The sequence below is a fragment of the Nelumbo nucifera genome, chromosome 8 (genome assembly GCF_055504915.1).
Source record: "Nelumbo nucifera cultivar China Antique chromosome 8, China Antique-T2T, whole genome shotgun sequence".
Lineage (NCBI taxonomy): Eukaryota > Viridiplantae > Streptophyta > Magnoliopsida > Proteales > Nelumbonaceae > Nelumbo > Nelumbo nucifera.
This window is the reverse complement of record NC_142656.1, coordinates 20601412-20620978: the sequence shown is the minus strand read 5'-3', so window position 1 is coordinate 20620978 and position 19567 is coordinate 20601412. Positions and strand designations below refer to the sequence as shown.

The following is a 19567-nucleotide window of genomic DNA, read 5'->3' as shown; positions in this document are numbered from 1 at the left end:
AATATACTTCCGGGTCTTTGGCATTAACCAGTAATCAATTTATAGGCCAAAATGGAACTAATTATAATCAGATGATATTAACCATTAATCAATTAGCTCCTCTTTGAGTGGCCAAGGATACAACTATACAAAGCAAAACTCAAGAAAACAGCGGGAAGTGCAAGGTTTCAAAAAATATCAGGATAACTGTTGTCAGGGTAAGACCATGGATTAGCAACAAGAAACGAACTTCTGCAGCAGATACTCTACAGTAACAGCTTTTATAATCACGAATTCTCTGAATTTACATCATTGGCTTGGTATCTGGTCCCAAGTCTTCTGACCTCGTAGAAGAGGTAGAAACAAGATCTGGACAACATTCCGTTGTCTCAGCATAATCCTCCACTACGTGTTCCTCACCATTAAACTTCAAATATAAAGGAGTTCCCTGTACAAAAGGCTGACTTCATGATCAAATGGTGGTTATTGTAGAGAGAATGGACTACTCTTCACTCTATATGGTTGTTACCTTACACCCTTCTAATGAAGGTTAAACTAAAAATAAGACTGAACTATACACGACGAGCAGACTCTATTGGGTGGTTATCGGGGTCTTCTCAAGGTCCTCCTTCCATGGGGTGATTTTGTCCATCTCGTTGTTTCATATACAACACCTCCATTTCTGTAGCTAATGCATCTTTTTTCATGTAGATTCCGTGTCTTGTCACTGCTCATACAATCTTCACTTGATCTGCTTGACTCTTCTATTAGGGTGTTAATACCCTTAGATTTGGTATCAGCCCAAGATTTGCAGGGTGCAAAGCTAAGCAATATCTTTGCTGCAATGCTTTCACGTGTTTCTTCCACATTTGATTCATTATGGGGGTGCTCATTGCTTTCTCTAACGACAGCAGGTTCCTCCTGGCTTTCTGGAACTTCAGAGCTTCTATTTGGACAGTCACTTTGATTATTCTGCTTGATTTCAGTATCTGGAACAGAAGAAGAAAGAGAGCTATCTTTGATGAGATGAGGTTCTCCTTCAAATTCTGATTGAATTCCCTCTGCAGTAACTTGGCTTACTTGAACTGGCTCACCACAATAAGAACCATGTATAGGGCTTCCCGTGATTGTGGAAATGTTATGATCAATTTCTCTACAAAAATCTTCACCTTGGGACTCTATGCTACTACTTCCATGACCTGAGTAGTTTGGGTTCTCATGCCCACCCTCTTCATTTGTCTGGGAGCTCAAAGCTGAAGAATATGAGTTCTGTTTTCTTGAAATTGAGTTTAATCCTGAAGGAGAGTTCCCTTGGATGCAATTGCCAAGTTTAATTGAGTCACACAGCATGGGTTTAAGAGTATGATATCCTTGAGGGGAAATGACAGGATCTGTTGAAAGTGAACCTTCATCATTTGAACCTCTGTGCTGTTCATGCAATTTTAAATTGGTCATTATGATCACTCTGTTACTTTCTAGAAATTGATATTGCTGGACTGAATCTGGATTACTTCCACTAGCTTGCTCAGATGTTCCCTTGTATTGTTCTTCGCATTCGGCAGACCCTGAACTGTGATCTGGAGTTAACCTCTGAGACATGTGCCAAAGAGAAATGTCTTTCAGCTTGCTTCAAGTAAGAGATTGCTTAATAAGTTACAATAAGGACAGCGTTCTAGCATACAAGTTAAACAAGAGGAATGCCTATATTGAGATGGTAGGGCAGGAAGATATCAGTCTTGCCTCTTGCCATAATTCTATCACAGATATAGGGATTGAAGCCCATCGTTTGGAGGCTCCGTCAAAGAGACTTTGTAGCTCTAGTTTGGATAAAATTCACTAAATAATCATTAAGATAGAGTTTTCCGACTCCAACTGGGACAAGGCTTTGACGATGACAACGATGATGATGATGAACCATTTTGATAAAGTCTACAGAATCATGATCCAGAATATTTGGAAAAAGGAAATAACCATTATTAAGGTAGTTGGAATTATAACTTATCAAAAAAAAAGGTAGTTAGAATCATAAGGTGCAAATTGCTTAAGCAGCAAAAACTTAACTCTTCCAATAATAATGTTTATGGGTTCAGTCCATGGATTTAAGTGGACAAGATGGTGAAAAGATACTTTGCAGACTCAAACTTATCCTCCTAGGAAGTGGGGGGACAAAAGACACGGGAATGTTAAATGTAATGTATAAACTATTCAGAGATTGGTACTCGGGTGCTGACTTATCACCCTCATTTGTAACTTCTTTTCTTTTAATAATTTTTTTTCTATTTACTTATCAATATATATATATATATATATATAAACTGGTTTCTACTATTTCAATTAAGTTGGAATTTTGGCATGTTCATGGTCAAGATCATCCACTTGATGCAAATTCCAATTTGGACATAACAATCCATGATCTGTGATAACTGGATACCTGTACAAGGGTGCTGTATCATGTTCGATGCTATAATTTTTTATCAGTATTAAGAAAATATTTATTAATAATATAAAATTAATGGTGTATACATGTGCCAAGAACCGCATCCAATGGGCCTACATTTCTTCCAACCATTTCATCCCCTAATTATGATTTTCAACATCACAATCCCCCTATGAGGGATCTGTCCAGTCGCATTCCTTTCCGTATCCAGGTAACATAGTCCACGGTTGCTACTTCAAATGTGAATAACTCTATGGAAAGGAACCTTTCCATGCAGTTCCTTGTCTCTAGAATATCCATATTAATTAATACATGTACAATGGGCCAGTGTTGATATGTGCCTTAGGAGAACTCACCCCTAAAAGCTAGCTGTTAGAGGGAGGGAACCCAAGCACATATATATCCCACAACAGCATCCCATACTACCGATGTGGGATACCTCACATTAGCATCCCATACTACTAATATGGGACAAATGAATCGTAACAAGTGTCCACTGCTCAGTTTGGAAAGAGTACAAATATGTAGAGTGCAAAACCTTGTATTTTGTATCTATTTGCATTGTACATATTTGTATCTGTATTCTTTCCAAACTGAGCCTTAAGAGCAAACGTGTTCTGAAAATCATAGTTGTATTGTAAATTGTAGATAAGGTTGAATCATACCATATCATAAAATTATTTCTGTTTTTACAAAATCAAAAAATTAAGAATAGATATACTAAAAATTTAAGTATCTATAGAAAAGTAATTTTACCCTATTTTTTAGCCATATCTACCATATATGTACTTAAAAAATGATTTTACCACCTGTCTTGTACACTAGAATCCTAAGATGATATACCAATCGACACTATGACTCCCTAACCTACATATAATGGAAAATAAACTCAATAAGCAATCTAAAAGGTCTTAAATAATCTAAATAATCATTTTCTAGTAAAGAGCTTTAGAACAAGATTCTCTTGAAAAAAATTAAAAGGAACAAATAAATGACAAAGTAGAGAACCAAATCTTGATTGAATTGATTTGAATTGTATGAACCATACAAATTATAAGATTCATAATCATAAGATTTTTGTGGGAAAGGATTCAGGCATAACATTCAAATCAAAAACCTTGGGATTCATGATTCATATTGTGAATTGTATTGTAAATCATAAGATTTTAACAACTATGATTACATAATAAAAGAATAAGAAAGATCAATTCAACATGTCAAATAATTTCCATCCATTTATGCCAAAAAAAATCCATTCATGAATTATATTCCATGAGATTAAGATATAACCTGATGCAGTGATAAAGGTTTTTCAGCATATTGGTTATGTGAAAGCTTTGCGTCCTCAGTGACAGCAGAATTCCCAACTCCAATATGGTGATTCCATGGAATATCATGAATTATGTTGTTCTCTGAAGATTTTTCTAGAGGCTGAAAGCCTGTTGTGCATTCATTAATATTGACTCCATAAGTTTTTCTCTCTAAAGCTTCATTACAGGCTTGACGACTCTCTGATCTTGTTTCTGAGAACATTCCAAGAGCTAGTTTTGGATCTCCAGATATCAAAATTGGAGAGTTCACTTGAAGAACAAGTGGGTTGTTTGCCACTACTGAAACCTGGGCTGTTTTTGACGTTCCTTCAGACAAGCTGGTGGTAGCATTTACTATTTCAGAATTATTTACTTCAACTTGAAGATCAGACTCATCCAGATACTCTTCTGGGGGTCTTTCAAGGTCAATTACTCTCCTTGGTTTGTTCTCAGTATTGGAAAATATATTTTCAGTATTATTCATCCATAATGATGTTTTTGAACCAGAACCTATAAATTCTTTCACTGTAACAGGATGCATGGGCCGAACATGTGATGCTTCTTCATACGATTGAGCAGAAACAGAAGATATCCTAGAAGGTTTTCCTTCTGCAGTTGAACCATGAAATTGAGCTTCCCTAATTGCGACAGTTTCAGAACTAAATGTCAATGATTGTGCCTGGGAATAGATCCTCTTCCTTAATTCTTGCATTGCTGATTTCTGGATTTCATAGAGCTGGTGCAGTGCCTGGACCTGAAAAAGAAATTTACTTTAAATACAAGGGAACAACTGATAAGAAATCTGGTGAAAATTCCACCATAATAACAAATTGTTATGTAGTATTGGACAATAAACTAAAAGAAATAACATTGTTTAGAAACTTTCATTCTTATCATTAGAACAGCCATTGTGGATAATAATATCAAGGCATGGATGCAACATAACTGGTGTTCTAAAAGGAAAAGACTTTTTTTTTGATAAATGAGAGTAGTTTTATTAATTCAAAAAATAGTAGTACATTCAGCCTAGGAAGAGGCACGAGGTGTTACCTCCCCCTAGGACTGAGTCATAAACACTAAACAAACACAAGCCTAAAACACAGTTACAAAGTGGCCCAAAACAGATCTCCCCTTGACACCCCTTGCTTGGCCAAAGAATCAGTCATTGCATTTGCTGATCTGCTGATCTGCTGACCCACTGAAACCTGACTGACATATTCCTTGTCAGCCATTTAACTTTCTTTAACAGATCCCTGTAGCCCCAACAAGCTGTCTCTGGACTTGTCAACCAGCCCACTACTACCTTGGAATCCCCTTCTACTATCAAATTACTCACTCCAAGTTGACTGGCCATCTGTATACCTTGCACCGCTGCTAGTATCTCTGCCCTTACAGAATCACCAACACCCACTGGTCCTGAAAACAAAAGACAACATGTTGCTATCTTTGTCTCTCAGAATCCCTCCTATTCCAGATGGCCCTGGGTTACCTTGGCAGCTATCATCAAAATTCAGTTTTACCACTCCATCCGGGGGGGATTCCCATTCAGCTTGCGATTTGTTCTTTGTGGAGACTGTAGAAGCCACTACTGCCCAGTTTCTCCTTAAGTCGCCAAAGGAGTAATCTGCCAACAAGTGTGAAGATTTTAGCCACGAGACTGTCCTTGTCATTATGCATTCCTTAATTTCAGCAAGACTTCTTTCCTTTTCTTGAAATATTCTAGCATTTCTCTCCTCCCATAAAGTCCACAAGGTAGCGGCTCTGATACATTTCCACATTAGCTTCCCTCTTTTTGTCAATCTCCCAAAGGCAGCCGGAATGAACAGCAGCTTTACTTCGGGGGTTCCACCTGCACCCAAATAGTGCAACAACCCAGTTCCAAATATTGGCAGCAAAAGAGCACGACATCAGTAAATGGTTACAGTCCTCATCCTTCACTTTACACAAGAAGCACCAATTTGGGGACAAACACAAGTAAGGTTTCTTCTTTTGCAAGTTTTCCACCGTATTGATCTTACCCAAGTACCCAACAAAACACTGCTATTTTAGGAGGAATTGGCCTTGACCTCTTTAACAGGGAACACCTAAGAGGAGGGATTGGAGCAGAGGGCCTTAAAGAAAGAAGCACAAGTGAAGGAGCCAACCGAGGTTAGAGACCAAACCCTTTTATCCAGGTTAGGGGGGTCCAAGCACACTGAGTCTAGAAGCAACAAGAGCTCTGAAACACAAAGAAGTTCTTCATCCCTTAACCCTCTTCGAAACCCAAAATTCCAGTTTAAATCCAAAGGGCAAACCGGGGGGGAAGAAACCATGAAATTGGTTTCTTTTTAAAGAGGGAGATGGAATAGAGAGAAGGAAAGCGGTCTTTTAGGGGTTGAGTGCTCACCCAAATATCTTCCCAAAAAAGAATGGAGTTTCCAGAACAAGCATCATACCTTACAAATCTGAGGAACTTTGGGAGAATGCCATAAATAGCCTTCCAATGTGTTGTGAGCGAACCCTTTGGGATACCTCCGCGTCCCAACCTGATTCAGAACAGCCATGGATACTCTTCACTACTTCATGCCACAACCTTTCCCTCTCCAAGGGCCACCTCCAAAGCCACTTACCTAAAAGAGCTTCATTCTTACTCACCACATTTCCTAAGCCTAGGCCTCCTTCATTTTTGCTTCTACTCACCACCTCCCACCTAATTAAGTGATCTTTTTTCTCTTCCCCAGGTTCCCATAAGAAGTCCCTCATCAGTTTTTCCAACCTCTTTGCCTCCCTTTTAGGAATTCTAAAGACTGACAGGAAGTATAAAGGCAAGTTGGCTAGAGTTGCTTTAATCAGAGTAACTCTACCCCCTAGGGAAATATAGTTTCTCTTCCAAGTTGTCAATCTTTTTTCGAACTTTTCCACCACCGGGTTCCAAAACCTACTTTCCTTTGGATTTGTGCCTAAGGGAAGTCCTAGGTAGGATAGAGGCCACTGAGACCATGTGCAATCTAACGAGGCTGCTATAAACTCCATCTCCTCTCTACTCAAATTTATTCCCACAACACAACTTTTCTCAAAATTTATCTTCAAATTTGAGGCCCTTTTAAAGTGAATTATCAAATCCTTCAAATTTCTTACCTCCATCAGATCACAACCTTCACAAAAGATTATTATGTCGTTTGCAAATTGAAGATGGATTACTGAAACTCTATCTCTACCTATTCTCCACCCTCTTAAGGATCCGGCCCTATCCGCTTCCGAGAGAAGTCTACTAAAAGCATCAACAACCAAAGTGAATAGGAAAGGTGACATGGGGTCACCTTGTCTCAGACCCCTGCTAGCTGGGAAGAAACCATTAACTACCCCATTGACTAGGATGGAGTAATGGCAAGAGGAAAGGCAACCCTTTATCCATTTGCACCATCTATCCCCAAACCCACACTTCCTTAGCACGAGTAATAAGAATCTCCAATCCACTAGGTCATAAGCCTTTTCAAGATCTAGTTTACAAACATAACCTTTACGACCCGATCTCCTCATCTCCTTCACACATTCATTTGATATTAGGATCTGATCTACTATTTGTCTCCCCTGAACAAAAGCTCCTTGGGCTTAGCTGATAAGACAAGGAAGCACCTTTTTAATCCTCAAAGATAAGACCTTAGCCACAATCTTGTATACACTAGTCACCAAACTAATAGGTCAAAAGTCCTTTGGATGCTTGGCCTCTTTCTTCTTGGGAATTAAGGCTAAATAAGTAGCATTAACTCCACGACTAATCACTAAATTATCCTCGAATTCCTTGAAGACCTCAATCAGGTCTTCCTTGATTATGTCCCAACAATCTTGAAAGAAAGCCATTGTGAAACCGTCCGACCCTGGTGCTTTAGATCTGTTCATGGAGAAGACAACTTTTCTTATTTCTTCCTCCTCAAAATTCCTTTCTAGCTAGCTTCTACTCTCTTCTGGAAGCCTCTGCCAGGTCACACCTTCCAACTCCACACTAGGACCTAGGGGCTTCCTTAATATGGATTTGAAATGGTCAACAAAACAATTGGCTATCCTCTCTTGGGAATCAAGGACTAGTCCATCCACTTCCAGTTCATGAAAAAATTTAGTGTTCCCATCTCCTTCCTTAAGCCACCTGCATCTAGACTTCTTTCTCCAAGAAATTTCTTCTCTCAAAATGACTTCATCTAACTCTCTTTTTAGTTTCCATCTCCAATCTCTATCTTGAGAGTTTATGACTCTTTGGGATTCCTTCGTATCTAATTCCTCTATTTGGGTCATCAAAGAGGATTTCAATTCTTCTATTCTTCCAAAATGCTCCCTATTCCAATCCTTCACATGTGCTCTCAAACTTCTTAGTTTTTTAAGAAATCTTACTCCTTTCCACTTCACCCCCCTTAGGTCTTCTCTCCGCCATTCCTCAACCTTCTTTACGAAATCCGGGTAAATTAACCACATGTTTTCAAACCTAAAGGGTCAGGGTCTTTGCCTAAGCAGCTTCTGTCCTAGGCCAATGGGGCAATGGTTAGATGTGACTCTAGGTAGAGCTCTTGTTATCAAGTCCTCCCACTTGTTTTCCCAGCTTTCATTGAAAAGGAACCTATCTAACTTGGAGCAGGTTGGTGTCTCTTGGAAGTTGGACCAAGTATAGAGGGCTTGCAACAATGGGAGTTCCTTTAGCTCACAACTATTAATGAAATCATTGAATCTCCGTATGCTGGTTGTAATGACCTGTTGGGGGTTATTTGATTCATTCGTAAAACGAATTACATTGAAATCCCCCCCCCAAGAACCACGAGCCATCCCAAATCCCTTGAATCCCATAAAGTTCTTCCCAAAAATCATTCCTTTCTCTATAGTTGCATGGTCCATACACATTAGTTAGTGCCCAAGTAAATCCATCCTCTACCATCTTGAATTTTAACGACACTGAAAAATTACCTATTAGCTCCTCCAAAACCTCCACCGTATCCTCTCTCCAAAAAGTGACAATGCCTCCCAAAGCCCCCCAAAAAGGTGCTGAAACCCAACTTATTCCTCTAGATTTCCATATGCTTCTTGCCCATCTTCTATCAATATCAGCTAATTTGGTCTCCTGTAGAATCACTATATCCGGCATTTCTCTTCTAAGGAGGTCCTTAATTAGCCTTCTTTTCCTAGCACTCCCCACGCCCCTCACATTCCAACTGATGATTTTCATGGAGATAAGAGAATTGACTTCCCCTTCTGAAGTCAAGCCCTACTTGGAGGGTTTCCTTTTCTCCCCTCTTCCGCTAAATTCTAAATCTCCTTCTATATCTGAGATCAACCTTTCCACCTCTGATCTTTTATTCTTCCTTCGGTTGTTTATTGTTCCAGATCTACTTAAGACTGCTTTTGTTATGTTCCGCCCTTCCGCAATTCCTTGATTTTCCTCCAAAGATTCCTCTTTTTGCCTATACTCCTCAAGGAAAGCACAAATCTGTCCCCAAATCCTCTCTAATTCCTCCCTCTGCATCTTTCCCAAGATTGATTCATCCCCAACTTTTTTGCTGCTTTGAACCCCTGTTTTTACTAAAACTTCTTGAGCCTCATATTTTCCTATCACTTCCTCTTTTTTCTTGTACTCCTCCAAATACATACAGATCTGATCCCAGATCTTCTCTAAAAGGAAGAGGTGGATCAATGGCATGGTCTCCATGCAACATAACTGGTGTTCTAAAAGGAAAAGGCTTTGGAAAGAAGCTATTATTAATAGCTGATCAATGGAATTTTCCACCACTTTTTAATGATAGCAAGAAAAGTGATGCATATAGCTGATCAATATGAAGGGCTGGACCAATGGCCTGGTTTACATCTTTGGGATAAACTGGAATTATAGGGAAGTGGAGGACATGGTAGATCTTCAGAAAATCAGTGTCTGACCTCTACACCTGGAAAGAGAGGACTAGAGTTCAGATGTGGGATAACTCTGGGTTATTCTTGGTCAGATCATTCTATGGGCATCTAACCAATTCAGTACCGGAAACCTTTCCCCACCAAGGAGATTTCAGTGCCCCTGGTACCATTGAAGGATCCTTTTATGGTGTGCTTAGCCATGCCAAATAAATGTATAACAAGGGACAAGATTGTCTCACGTGGTTTGAGCATTACCTCTACGGCATGTGTTTTCTGCAAGTGCAATCATAATTGGGAATCTTCAGATAACTTTTTTGTGCATTGTCTATTCTCTTCAATCTTATTGACACATTTCTGCAATATTTTAAGTTTCAATTAGTGTGCACCAAGACCACCAGGGAAGTCATCAGGCTTAAACAAGAGAAGGAGAACCTTGGGAGAACCATTCATTATCAGTTTCCTGGTTCACCTGGTCAGAAAGGAATTTAAGGATATTTTAGAGAAAAAACAATTACTAGAGAGAAGGTGGACAGAAGAGCTATAGCAATCCTTCAGGCCTTATTCTCTACTATCTGTTCACAAAGCTGAAAGCTTTTAGAGATGTGGACGACCAGACCTATTTGAGTATGAAACTTGGTTTGTGTAAATTTTTGAGAAGGGAGATAGCTATTTTTCATTGATGTAGAAATTGTTTCTCTGTATATACTCTCAAAGTACAGGGGCTATACATGTAGGCATTTTCTTGAAATGATTAGAATAATGCAATACCTGTCATAACAATTTACCTATCCAATGAGCCCACTATCATGTGCCAAAGCAGAAAATAGGAATTTTATCAAAGGAGTTTAAATTTGTTTGGTGATTTTTTTTTTCTTTTAAAGTTTGTTCACACACTTCTTAAGTAGAGTTTGAATATGAATGGTTTCAGAAAATCTACTTTAAGTATTAAAAATGTTTGAATATCCTATACATAGGATGGGAAATAGAAAAATCCTATTGGGGTGAACATGGTGGGAAGAAGGAAATTAAATATCTGAATTGTAAGAGGAAGATATTCAGACCTGAATAGAGAATAGAAAAGAAATAATGTACCTCCAGAAGAAAATGAGAGAGTAGAGAGAAAGAAGATCAGACTATTGCCCACAGGTAATCTCAAAATAAGCTCCTATTCCATTCATTCATCTCTTCAATTCCAATATGATGACTCTATTTATAGGCTAATCGCAAGGCAACCTAGTAGGTAACCCATGGGGTAACTAATATAAGTGCTCTTAACACCTAAAATAATTCTAATAACACTTTAGTAATTCTACTGCAACTAAACCAACTAAAAAACAATTCCAACAATGACCGAAAGAAATGGAAAGAATCAAATCCCATCATGTTGACACCTCCAGTAAAAAGACCACAAATCAAAACATGTCAGATTTTATAAGATCTTGGTCTTGTTGGTTAGATTACTCAATTACCTATCTACTGACACCAAAATCATGCAAACAGAAAGAAAGAAAGAAAGAAAAATGACATAATTGCATCTTCAACTTTTCAAAATTTAATAGCTCTTTGATATCATTTATAAATTGAAACTTAAAACGAGTAACCCTTATCCTAAGAAACTAACAAACTAGAAAATAAATGAATAACCCTTTTCCTATGACCCAAAACGTTATGATATTGCCATTGGTTGAAGAATATGAAAAATCTTGATTTCTCTTTCCTAGATCTTTCCCTGCTTCCATTCCCACCGCAACTCTATAGTTTTTTTTTTTTTATCAACATAGGTCAAAGAGACTTTACAATAAGAGTATATACAAGAAATACAAATCAGCTAGGCAGAAACCAGCCTGCCACTCCCACGAAGAAAGGCAAATGTTGTAGCATTCTTTCTCTGGCTAGTGAATTTGCTAGATGGAGTTACTTTTGTATCCATCTAAACAAGATATTCATGCCGGATGCCAAAGACCACATATTCCTAATAGAAGTGAAGATACAGACAAGGGACAGAGTTATCCTCCTTCATCCAACCCAATTACAACCTGAGCCTGACAATTCCCTCCAATTTCTATATTCTAATCTATTATCCCCAAAATTCTAGCTACTCTTAGCAGGGACAGTAATTCCTCTCTAGTTTTTGTTAGTAAAAAAAAAGCTAAATTATAAAGTCTCTTATAGACTGTTCTCTCAAGTCTCAGCACAATAAATTCATTAGGTGATCCATTATTGCTACAAAGCAACTTCTGATGAATAGGTGGGTTGTTCCAACTTTCAATGCCTAGCATGACTCATTAGGACTATTAACCAGAAATGCTCCCAAAGCAACTTCTGGTTGTTTCCGTATTAACCAAGAGGGGATACCAGAAGCTCCAGTTCATATTGAGAATGAATAGGGAAAAGTTCCAATATCTTTCACCACATGTCAATTGACGAAAAGGTGCCTGCACCTCTGTCTTTCACATGACATCTGGCAACTTAAATTGCCGTCCTTAAGTTTGTCCAAGGTAATCTTTCCTAAGGCCGACAACCATGTGAATTCTTGATGGGGTGTACTTGAGATGTGTGTATCCATTTTTCAAGTAAGCTACCTCTACATTTTTGGATGATAAGTTACTCAGCCACAATTTGTGTGACCTTCAGATCAGCCTATTGAGCTACCAGTATGAATCTCAAGGCATGCAGAGAATGCAGAGCTCAAGTATTTCCACAAGCCAAACAAAAGATGGTCAGTAGGAGTAATCTAATCTTTGAGATGGTCAATGTTCAAGGTATTGCATTCTGTAGTGCAGTTGCCCCTATAGTGTCTTGCCTTCGCTACTAGCTGATACTATTTATAAGGTATGTTTATGGGATAAATATGACCTTTAGAGCCATACAGGGGATATGCATGTACACATCTCATTCTCTCTGCTTGTTCTTGCATTTTATAAATGGATAACCATCATAAGAGAAAACTTTGAAATCATTTATTAACCAAAACATTTAAAATGGATTGCTGCAGCCTTTTAAAGCTAAATATAATAGCATGACTAAACTATTTTCTCTCCAATATGAGAGCCTAATAACTCAGCACCAGCTTTTAATTGGACAAAATCCAAACTTGTTTACCACTCACACAACCAAAAAAATGTAAAGAAAGATAAAACAAAAGGAAGAAGAAGGAATAAAAAACATAGAATATTCTAGCTCTTTCTATAAGCAAGCATGCAGTGTGCATGTAAAGGGAATTGACTCCAAACCTGTTCTTTGAATAATGCTTCATGCCGCACCATTATAGCCCGGATTTGGTCCATGCTTTCCTTGGAAATACTTAGAAGATGAATTCTAGAATTGGACATGCATGCATCCTTAGCAATTTTCATGCTTGGCATTAAGGTTGTTTGGACCACCAGTGGATAAACTCACAGCCATTATATCTCCTGGAACCTCCAACACAAATCATGGTTATTATGGAATATGGATACCTGCAGACCTTATGTTTGGACATATCTAATCAATGCGATAAAATACAGGAGAATTTCAAAACTTAAAAAAAAAATGAAGAGAAGAAAACTTGGTACTGAATTCTCATCCAAGCCTTTACATTATTTGGCACCAGAGAATAATATAAGCATTTAGTCCAAATCCATGGTTGTCCAAATAATTGCCATTTTCAATATGTAATGATTAAAATGAGAAGTTCATGCAATGTAGCTACAATTTTTTTTAAAAAAAAAGAAAAAGAAAAACAGTGCAGTATCAATTATCTAAATTGCACTAATTTATTATCAAAATGCATCAATAGATTTTAGGCTGTAATTTCACCCTAATTTTGCACTATACAAGGAAATTCTCCCCACCACAACCCAAAAGAAAAAAAGGACAGAAAGACCAATTAAAAGGCTTCCCATATCATCATCATTCTCAGCACTGAAGCTCTACAGTCCATACCTCATTAAATTAACTCCCATGCTTTCTGTTGATCTTCCCCTTTCAATTTCCAGATGGCAATGTTACAACAAGGTTTGCATATAAAGAGAGCCTGCTATGAAGTCCTAACAAAGCTCAGTTATTTCAACAATACACAGGTGAGGATGGCTTGCTATGCATCCTTAATCTTGCAACCCAATCTAGCCTACTCATCAGCAATGATGTTTGTTTCTTGGTATCCATTAAAAAATAAGCAATGTTGCGAAGAAGAAAAGAAACATCCTTGTTTTGTTATGAATATGCAATGATCTCCAAGGACCCCTTGCAGCCCTTTACCTGGTAGCACTTGCAGAAACTTCTTCAACTCCCAAGTAAAATCCTTACAAGTAGTTTCTCTAACCCCTGAGGAAAATGAGGGGAAAAAAGGTCTCTCTATCTTCAAAGGACAATGAAGAGCCTCCATTGTCTCTGGTTTCTTTAATTTTTCTTCCTCTTCTCTTCTTATAAGTAATATTCTTTTTGTACCATTTATGAGCCCACTTTACAAAAAACACACGGAGAAGACCCAAGCTATCCAGGCCCCATAACCTTATGTTGGAGAACATGTTCTTTCCTTGATAACATTGGCATCTTGTCCACCTCCATCATCACTTACTTTTTTTTCCTGCACTTCGGTTATGAATAGAAGAATCCTTGCAACTTTGCAATTGACAATGAATTTTATCTTCTTAGCACATCCATTGGGTACATTTTCCGGTGGGGGCTCATGATTATGGTGACTTGCAATTGCTTACTTCAGTGCTTGCTGCCAACAGCTTAAAACACACAGTTAGTACATTAACAAACATATCTAATATTTAATTATTTGCAGTCCCCAAGCCAGCATGATACCTATTGCCGGTGATTGCAGCCATTAGCATCTTGCTGCAATCTCCTTGCGCTTCCTTAAAAGGCTTTTTTCTCTAGCCACAGTTCCCTGATTTATCTTTTTTTGATAGATAAACTTCAAATTTTAGCACAGTTCCCTGATTTATCGTGCATGGCTGCAACTCTTGCAGCTGCATTCTTTTGCAAAGTAACCCGTAGCGATCATTCTGGGATCACAATCAGGGAGAAACCCAGTGGAGATTTTAAACTTCTTAGCGCCTTGATATTCCTTCCTAAATCATATAATTTAGAGTAACTAAATGATCCCTTTCGTTTAAACCTGGATTATGCCAGGATCTAAATATGCAAGTTTTTTTTTTTTTTTGACATATTAAGTTCTAAGGATGATCTTGTCAAACTTCTGCATACTTGCCCAAAAATCTAAAATTAGAATTAAAACAAATAAAACCATTAATAACAAAAACCGGGTCCAACGTCATCTTGCAGATTATGATCCAATGCCCGAAACAATAAGGCTGGAAACACAGAATAGTAGAACACAAACTCTGAAAACCAGATGACATATCGCATTCATCCTCAAAAAGTCAAACCCAACAAAGAAATAAAAAGAAAACTAAAGCCAAAAAAGTAAAACAGAGAACATTTAATGAATCGATAATGAAATGGTTTTAGTAAGAGCTCCAAATCATTTCAGACAAGCAAACAGAGGCATACCCAGATATGAGATCTGACGTCCGGTCGTCAGTACGATGCCATTGCTGGAAATGTTTTGTAAGAAGCAAAGTTAACCATCATCATCAACAACAACAGCAACAACTTCATTATCGATTCAAGCTATGAACCAACGGACGGAGAGAGAGATAGGAAGAGATGAGCGCTGAAAGATAGAGATTGAGAGAACAGAATGAGAAGAAAGCGATCGCCGAGATTCCGGGTCTGAGGATTTTTATTGCCCATAAATCTGGCGAGGGTGAAGAAGACGAGGTTATAGCCTCCCATCTAGGGCTGCAGCAAGCTAGAAAAGTTGCCACGTGGCAAAACAAGACAAAAGAAGAAATCAAAGTCGAATGCCCGATTGGATACCATTCTTATTTTTTGTATTTTTCCACTCTCCCAGATATTTTTATTATGTCGGGTCGTCACTCGTCACCTGGATGGCTGGATCCGTCCTCCTCTTCTCTTAGCCCTAGGTATTCTCTCCTGGTTTAGCCACGTGGAGAAATAAAGTAATCAATCTCCACCGTCGGATAAATCATTATGTCACAGCCGTTGGATGATGGGCCAACCTGGAGACGAGAGATCTGATTCCGTTGACCATGTCCTTCTCCCCAGATATGGATAAATAAATAAATAAATAAATATTATTTAGAGAAAACTTACAGATTACCGGCCTATACTACTAGCAGAATGACGCTTAGCCCCTCAACTTTCATGTTGAATAATGACCCCCCAAATTGATTTTAACATTTTGTCTCTATTCGTTAATTGGATTGACGGAAGAAATTTATTTTCCAAAACGCCCTTTCAAGATTTAATGGGTAAGAGAGTAATAGACCTATTCATGGGCCGGATAGCCCGACGGGCCTGGCCTGATCGAAGTCAGGCTTGGATAAGATTTCAGGCCCGCGGATTCGGGTTTAGGCCTAAAATATCGGGCCCAATTTTTTTTTGGGTTAGGTCTGGCTCGAGCTCGACTTGATAATGTATTATATTAATAAAAATATATTTTATATAATAAAAAAGTATATATAATATATTTTCTTCTCTTTTTTCAAGTAATAATGAGAATTTTCATTATTTTTGTAGGTTTTGAGGTCTTTTAGTATAAATAAAATAACTTTTAATTTAATTAAAAATGAAAAATCTTTTTTTTTTCTAAATTTTTAGTTGGGCTCGGGCTCAGGCCCAAGCTTCGGGCTTTATAGTCGAATCGGGTTCAGGCTCAAGACCTAGGCCCAATGGTTGGCTCGGGCTCGGGCTCGGGCTCGGGCCTGAACATTTTCTATTAATGTAGAGATAAAGCCCGTGAACAGCTCTAGACAGTAAGAGGATGTTATTTTAAAATGGTGAAAATAATAAGCTTTTTCATCAAACTAATGAAATCGATCAAACCAACACAATTAAACCTGAGTTGGTAAGTTTTTATTAGTATTTTATATTTTAAATTTAATTCAATCATAGATATTTATTAGTATTTTATATTTTAAATTTAATTTTTCAATAAAGGAAGTGAGAAATTTCTATATTTTTTAGTTTAAAATATTTTTATATTATAAATTTAATTTTTTTAATAATATCATTATAATTTTTAAATTTAAGTCTATTTTTAAAATTTAAATCTTTTAAATTGATTGATTCAACCAAAAGTTGACCCAAACCACCAATACAACTTCAATTGACTAATTTTCATTAATGGTCAACCGGTTTCAAGTAACCAATGCTCCAATCTAACCAAATCGTTTCAATTGGTCAACTAAACCGAACCAACCCATAAACACCCTTTGAAAATAGAGTCCGAATCTCTTGTTCACGTTTGCCCACATAACATCTCAGCCACACATGGAGAATATGTCATCCTCTTGCATAATATTATATAGGGAGAAATATTCCCAATTCACGGAGATAATGTGCTATGAATAACATGGGCAGAGTTCTCGTGGAAGAGAGATCCCACATCTTGAAAATAGGCATAGTAAAGCACATTATCTTTTTCACCCACTTTGAATGAAAAAAGAAAAAAAAAATAGATATTTGAGAATTTAAAAATGTTGAACGATCATATGACTATATGATTTTTTTTTTTATTTAACGAATAGAATGATAACGGAAGTAGCAAAGTGTTAGAATTTAAAGGTTTGATTTTGTTACAAATAAGAGTTAAGGGTTGAAGGAGGCTAAAGTCAGAGTGGTAATCTGTAATTTACTTTGAGATTTTATTTCGAAATCGTTGGATTGGATAATTTCGGTCTCCAACAGAGATTCTCTCTGAATTTATTTGGGTGATCAATTTATCTTTATTATAAACTTGGAAAAATAGGAAAATGAGAAGGAGGGACTGACTGGAGATTTGTCGTCAGCTCGTCACTCTTTTTTTTTTACTGGTTTTGTGGTCCTCGTAGGTGACGCTGTTCCCCGTGTTCCACCTGAGTTTGTCCCTAAAATGCGCTGTGTATACAGTGAGACTGGGGCCGTTGTCAGTGGTACGACCTGGACCAGGCAAGATTCTTTCTGGTGTTTCTTTTCTTGCAGAGATGATAAGGGAGGTAGCGGTGGGCCCGGAACCGGATAATCGAGGACTCGGCCAGAATAATTGGTGGGGGCCACCACTGTTTCCTCTGACATATCCGGAATTCCTGTTCATGCAGACACGTGAAGCGAAAAACCGAAAAACTGTGAAAATTTAGGAAAAATAATATTTTGCTCTCATTGAGATTCGAACTCAAGACCTCCCGCTTACTAAACGGGTGCTCTAACCAACTGAGCTATGAGAGCTTTGTTATTTAAAATTTTAGGGAATTTTATTAATTCTATTTAGTAATAAGAGCCAAAATTGAATGTTAGTTTCCAGTTCGACCATCACAGACTTTATTTATAATTAAAGTAGGTAACATTAGGGGTGCCATTTCGCTAAAAAAATAATTTTTTTGTTTGAAAACATTTCACTTTTACGCCCATTTATTAAAGTTAACCAATCGACACGGTCAACTTTCTGGGTCAAAATAGGGGTGCAGCTTGGGCGGGCCCAACCCGACCCCAAATTGGCCAAGCCCGAAATTTTATACGGGCTGGGCTGGGTCCAAAATGTTGGGTTTTTTAATTTTTTGGGCCAGGCCCTGGCTTAGCTCTTAGGTAGCCCGAGTCCGACCCAATTATACATATTTATATATATGTATATATACATATTTGCATAAGAGTGGGTTCATTGACCAATCTGAGACCAGCCTGGGCCTGAGCCCAATCCAAGTGCATCAAATTACAGTACGGGCTAGGTTCGGGTTGGAAAAATCAGGCTTGACCTCGAATTCAGTCTGGACTTGGGCCTTAAACCCAAATTTGAGGGTCGAGACAGGATTGACTATAAACTCAACCCAACCTGCCCAACTTGCACCCCTAAGTCCAAGATTAGACCTTGGTCTTAATTAATCTCTATTGATATGCTCAGATCCAGAACTTATAGACCTAAGGTCCTACTAATCAGGGCCAGATAAGTTGTGGGTGTGGATACCCATAATGGTATTTTTGGAAAATTGTTCTAACACACTCATTTCTGTCTCTTAAAACAGCCCAAAAGCTGAACTTGCGAAGATTGGTTTCAGACAAATGACCTCTAGAACTGTAACTGAATGATCCCTCCATGGGTACAGGTTTCCTCTTTGCAAATGATGAAAAGCTGATAATAAAATCTGGATTTTCAAGAAGGATGTTGAATATGAGGAGTTTTGGGACAAAAATGGATTCATGTATGTGACATAATATTGATACCCAATTTGTATGGTCATGGGCCATGTTGCTCCACTAAATGCCAATAGTACTAAAACTGGTCCTCATTGATCACCATCCAAAATTTTGGGGAACCAACAAAAGCTTGCAAGCTGCTTGGGATTGTTAGACTCATTCACTTAGTAGTGCAACTTGGGTGGCTTGGGTTGGACTTTTGTCAAATCTTGAATGGGCCCAGCACAAAAGGCCTAAGCTCAAAGCAATGTAATGTTCTTTTTGGGCCATCCCAAATTGCACTCTTATTCTTCACCTCCAACTCACTAATGTTGTCAAATTCAGATTAGAGCAAATTGGGCAATTGGGTTATCAAAATTGGAAATCAATAATTAAGGGGATGTTTGTTTATACTATGTGTGTTGATGATAACAAACTCATTAAGAGTATTAACAATAAGAAAAATTAAGTGTGTAGTTGTAGCTGATGTATGCTTAGTTGAACTTTGTTTAATCAGAGAATCCTCCTCCAGTCATCCCAATCCTCCTACAATAACAAGGGAAGAAGTTGTTGACAAAGACGAATTTCTTCTTAGAAAAGAAAATGAATGTTATGTATGGGGAGATGACAAAGATGACTCTTACTTTCCTACCAACGAAGAACTATCCATCGTGGAACGAGTAAATGTAAACCGGGGCAATGCTGAGAAGCTTGAGATAAGTGGTACGGAATTTGTTGCTCAATAAAATGT

At 37.9% G+C, this 19567-nt stretch overlaps 1 protein-coding gene and 1 non-coding gene across 7 annotated transcripts; both read right to left on the bottom strand.

The window, feature by feature from the left end:
* Window positions 1–232: 232 nt before the first annotated feature.
* Window positions 233–15390, bottom strand: LOC104610705 (uncharacterized). Of its 6 annotated transcripts, none has more exons than XM_088892981.1 (5): window positions 15097–15375; window positions 13516–14588; window positions 12825–13004; window positions 3707–4480; window positions 233–1569 (listed from the first exon to the last, which is right to left on the bottom strand). In XM_088892981.1, exons 3-5 carry the CDS (start codon window positions 12954–12956, stop codon window positions 583–585), a joined length of 1893 nt encoding a protein of 630 aa, XP_088749107.1. In that variant the 5' UTR covers window positions 12957–13004; window positions 13516–14588; window positions 15097–15375; the 3' UTR covers window positions 233–582. The 6 variants fall into 6 exon arrangements, with proteins under 6 accessions (XP_088749107.1, XP_010275751.1, XP_088749108.1 ...); XM_010277449.3 differs by having other exon boundaries at window positions 13516–14299; XM_088892982.1 differs by lacking the exon at window positions 15097–15375 and having other exon boundaries at window positions 13516–14299; window positions 14386–14604.
* A 2410-nt stretch (window positions 15391–17800) lies between these two features.
* TRNAT-AGU (transfer RNA threonine (anticodon AGU)) lies at window positions 17801–17874 on the bottom strand. The gene has a single exon. It is a non-coding gene; the product is annotated as a tRNA-Thr (tRNA).
* Between the last annotated feature and the right edge of the window lie 1693 nt (window positions 17875–19567).

Bases quoted from the DNA above. Each gene is read 5' to 3' on its own strand.
- LOC104610705 (XM_010277447.3), bottom strand. From the start codon at position 12,956: ATGCCAAGCATGAAAATTGCTAAGGATGCATGCATGTCCAATTCTAGA. The intron at 4,481-12,824 runs GTTTGGAGTCAA...TTTCTTTTTCAG, and splicing joins AAGCATTATTCAAAGAACAG to GTCCAGGCACTGCACCAGCT. The intron at 1,570-3,706 runs GTTATATCTTAA...CACATGTCTCAG, and splicing joins AACCTTTATCACTGCATCAG to AGGTTAACTCCAGATCACAG.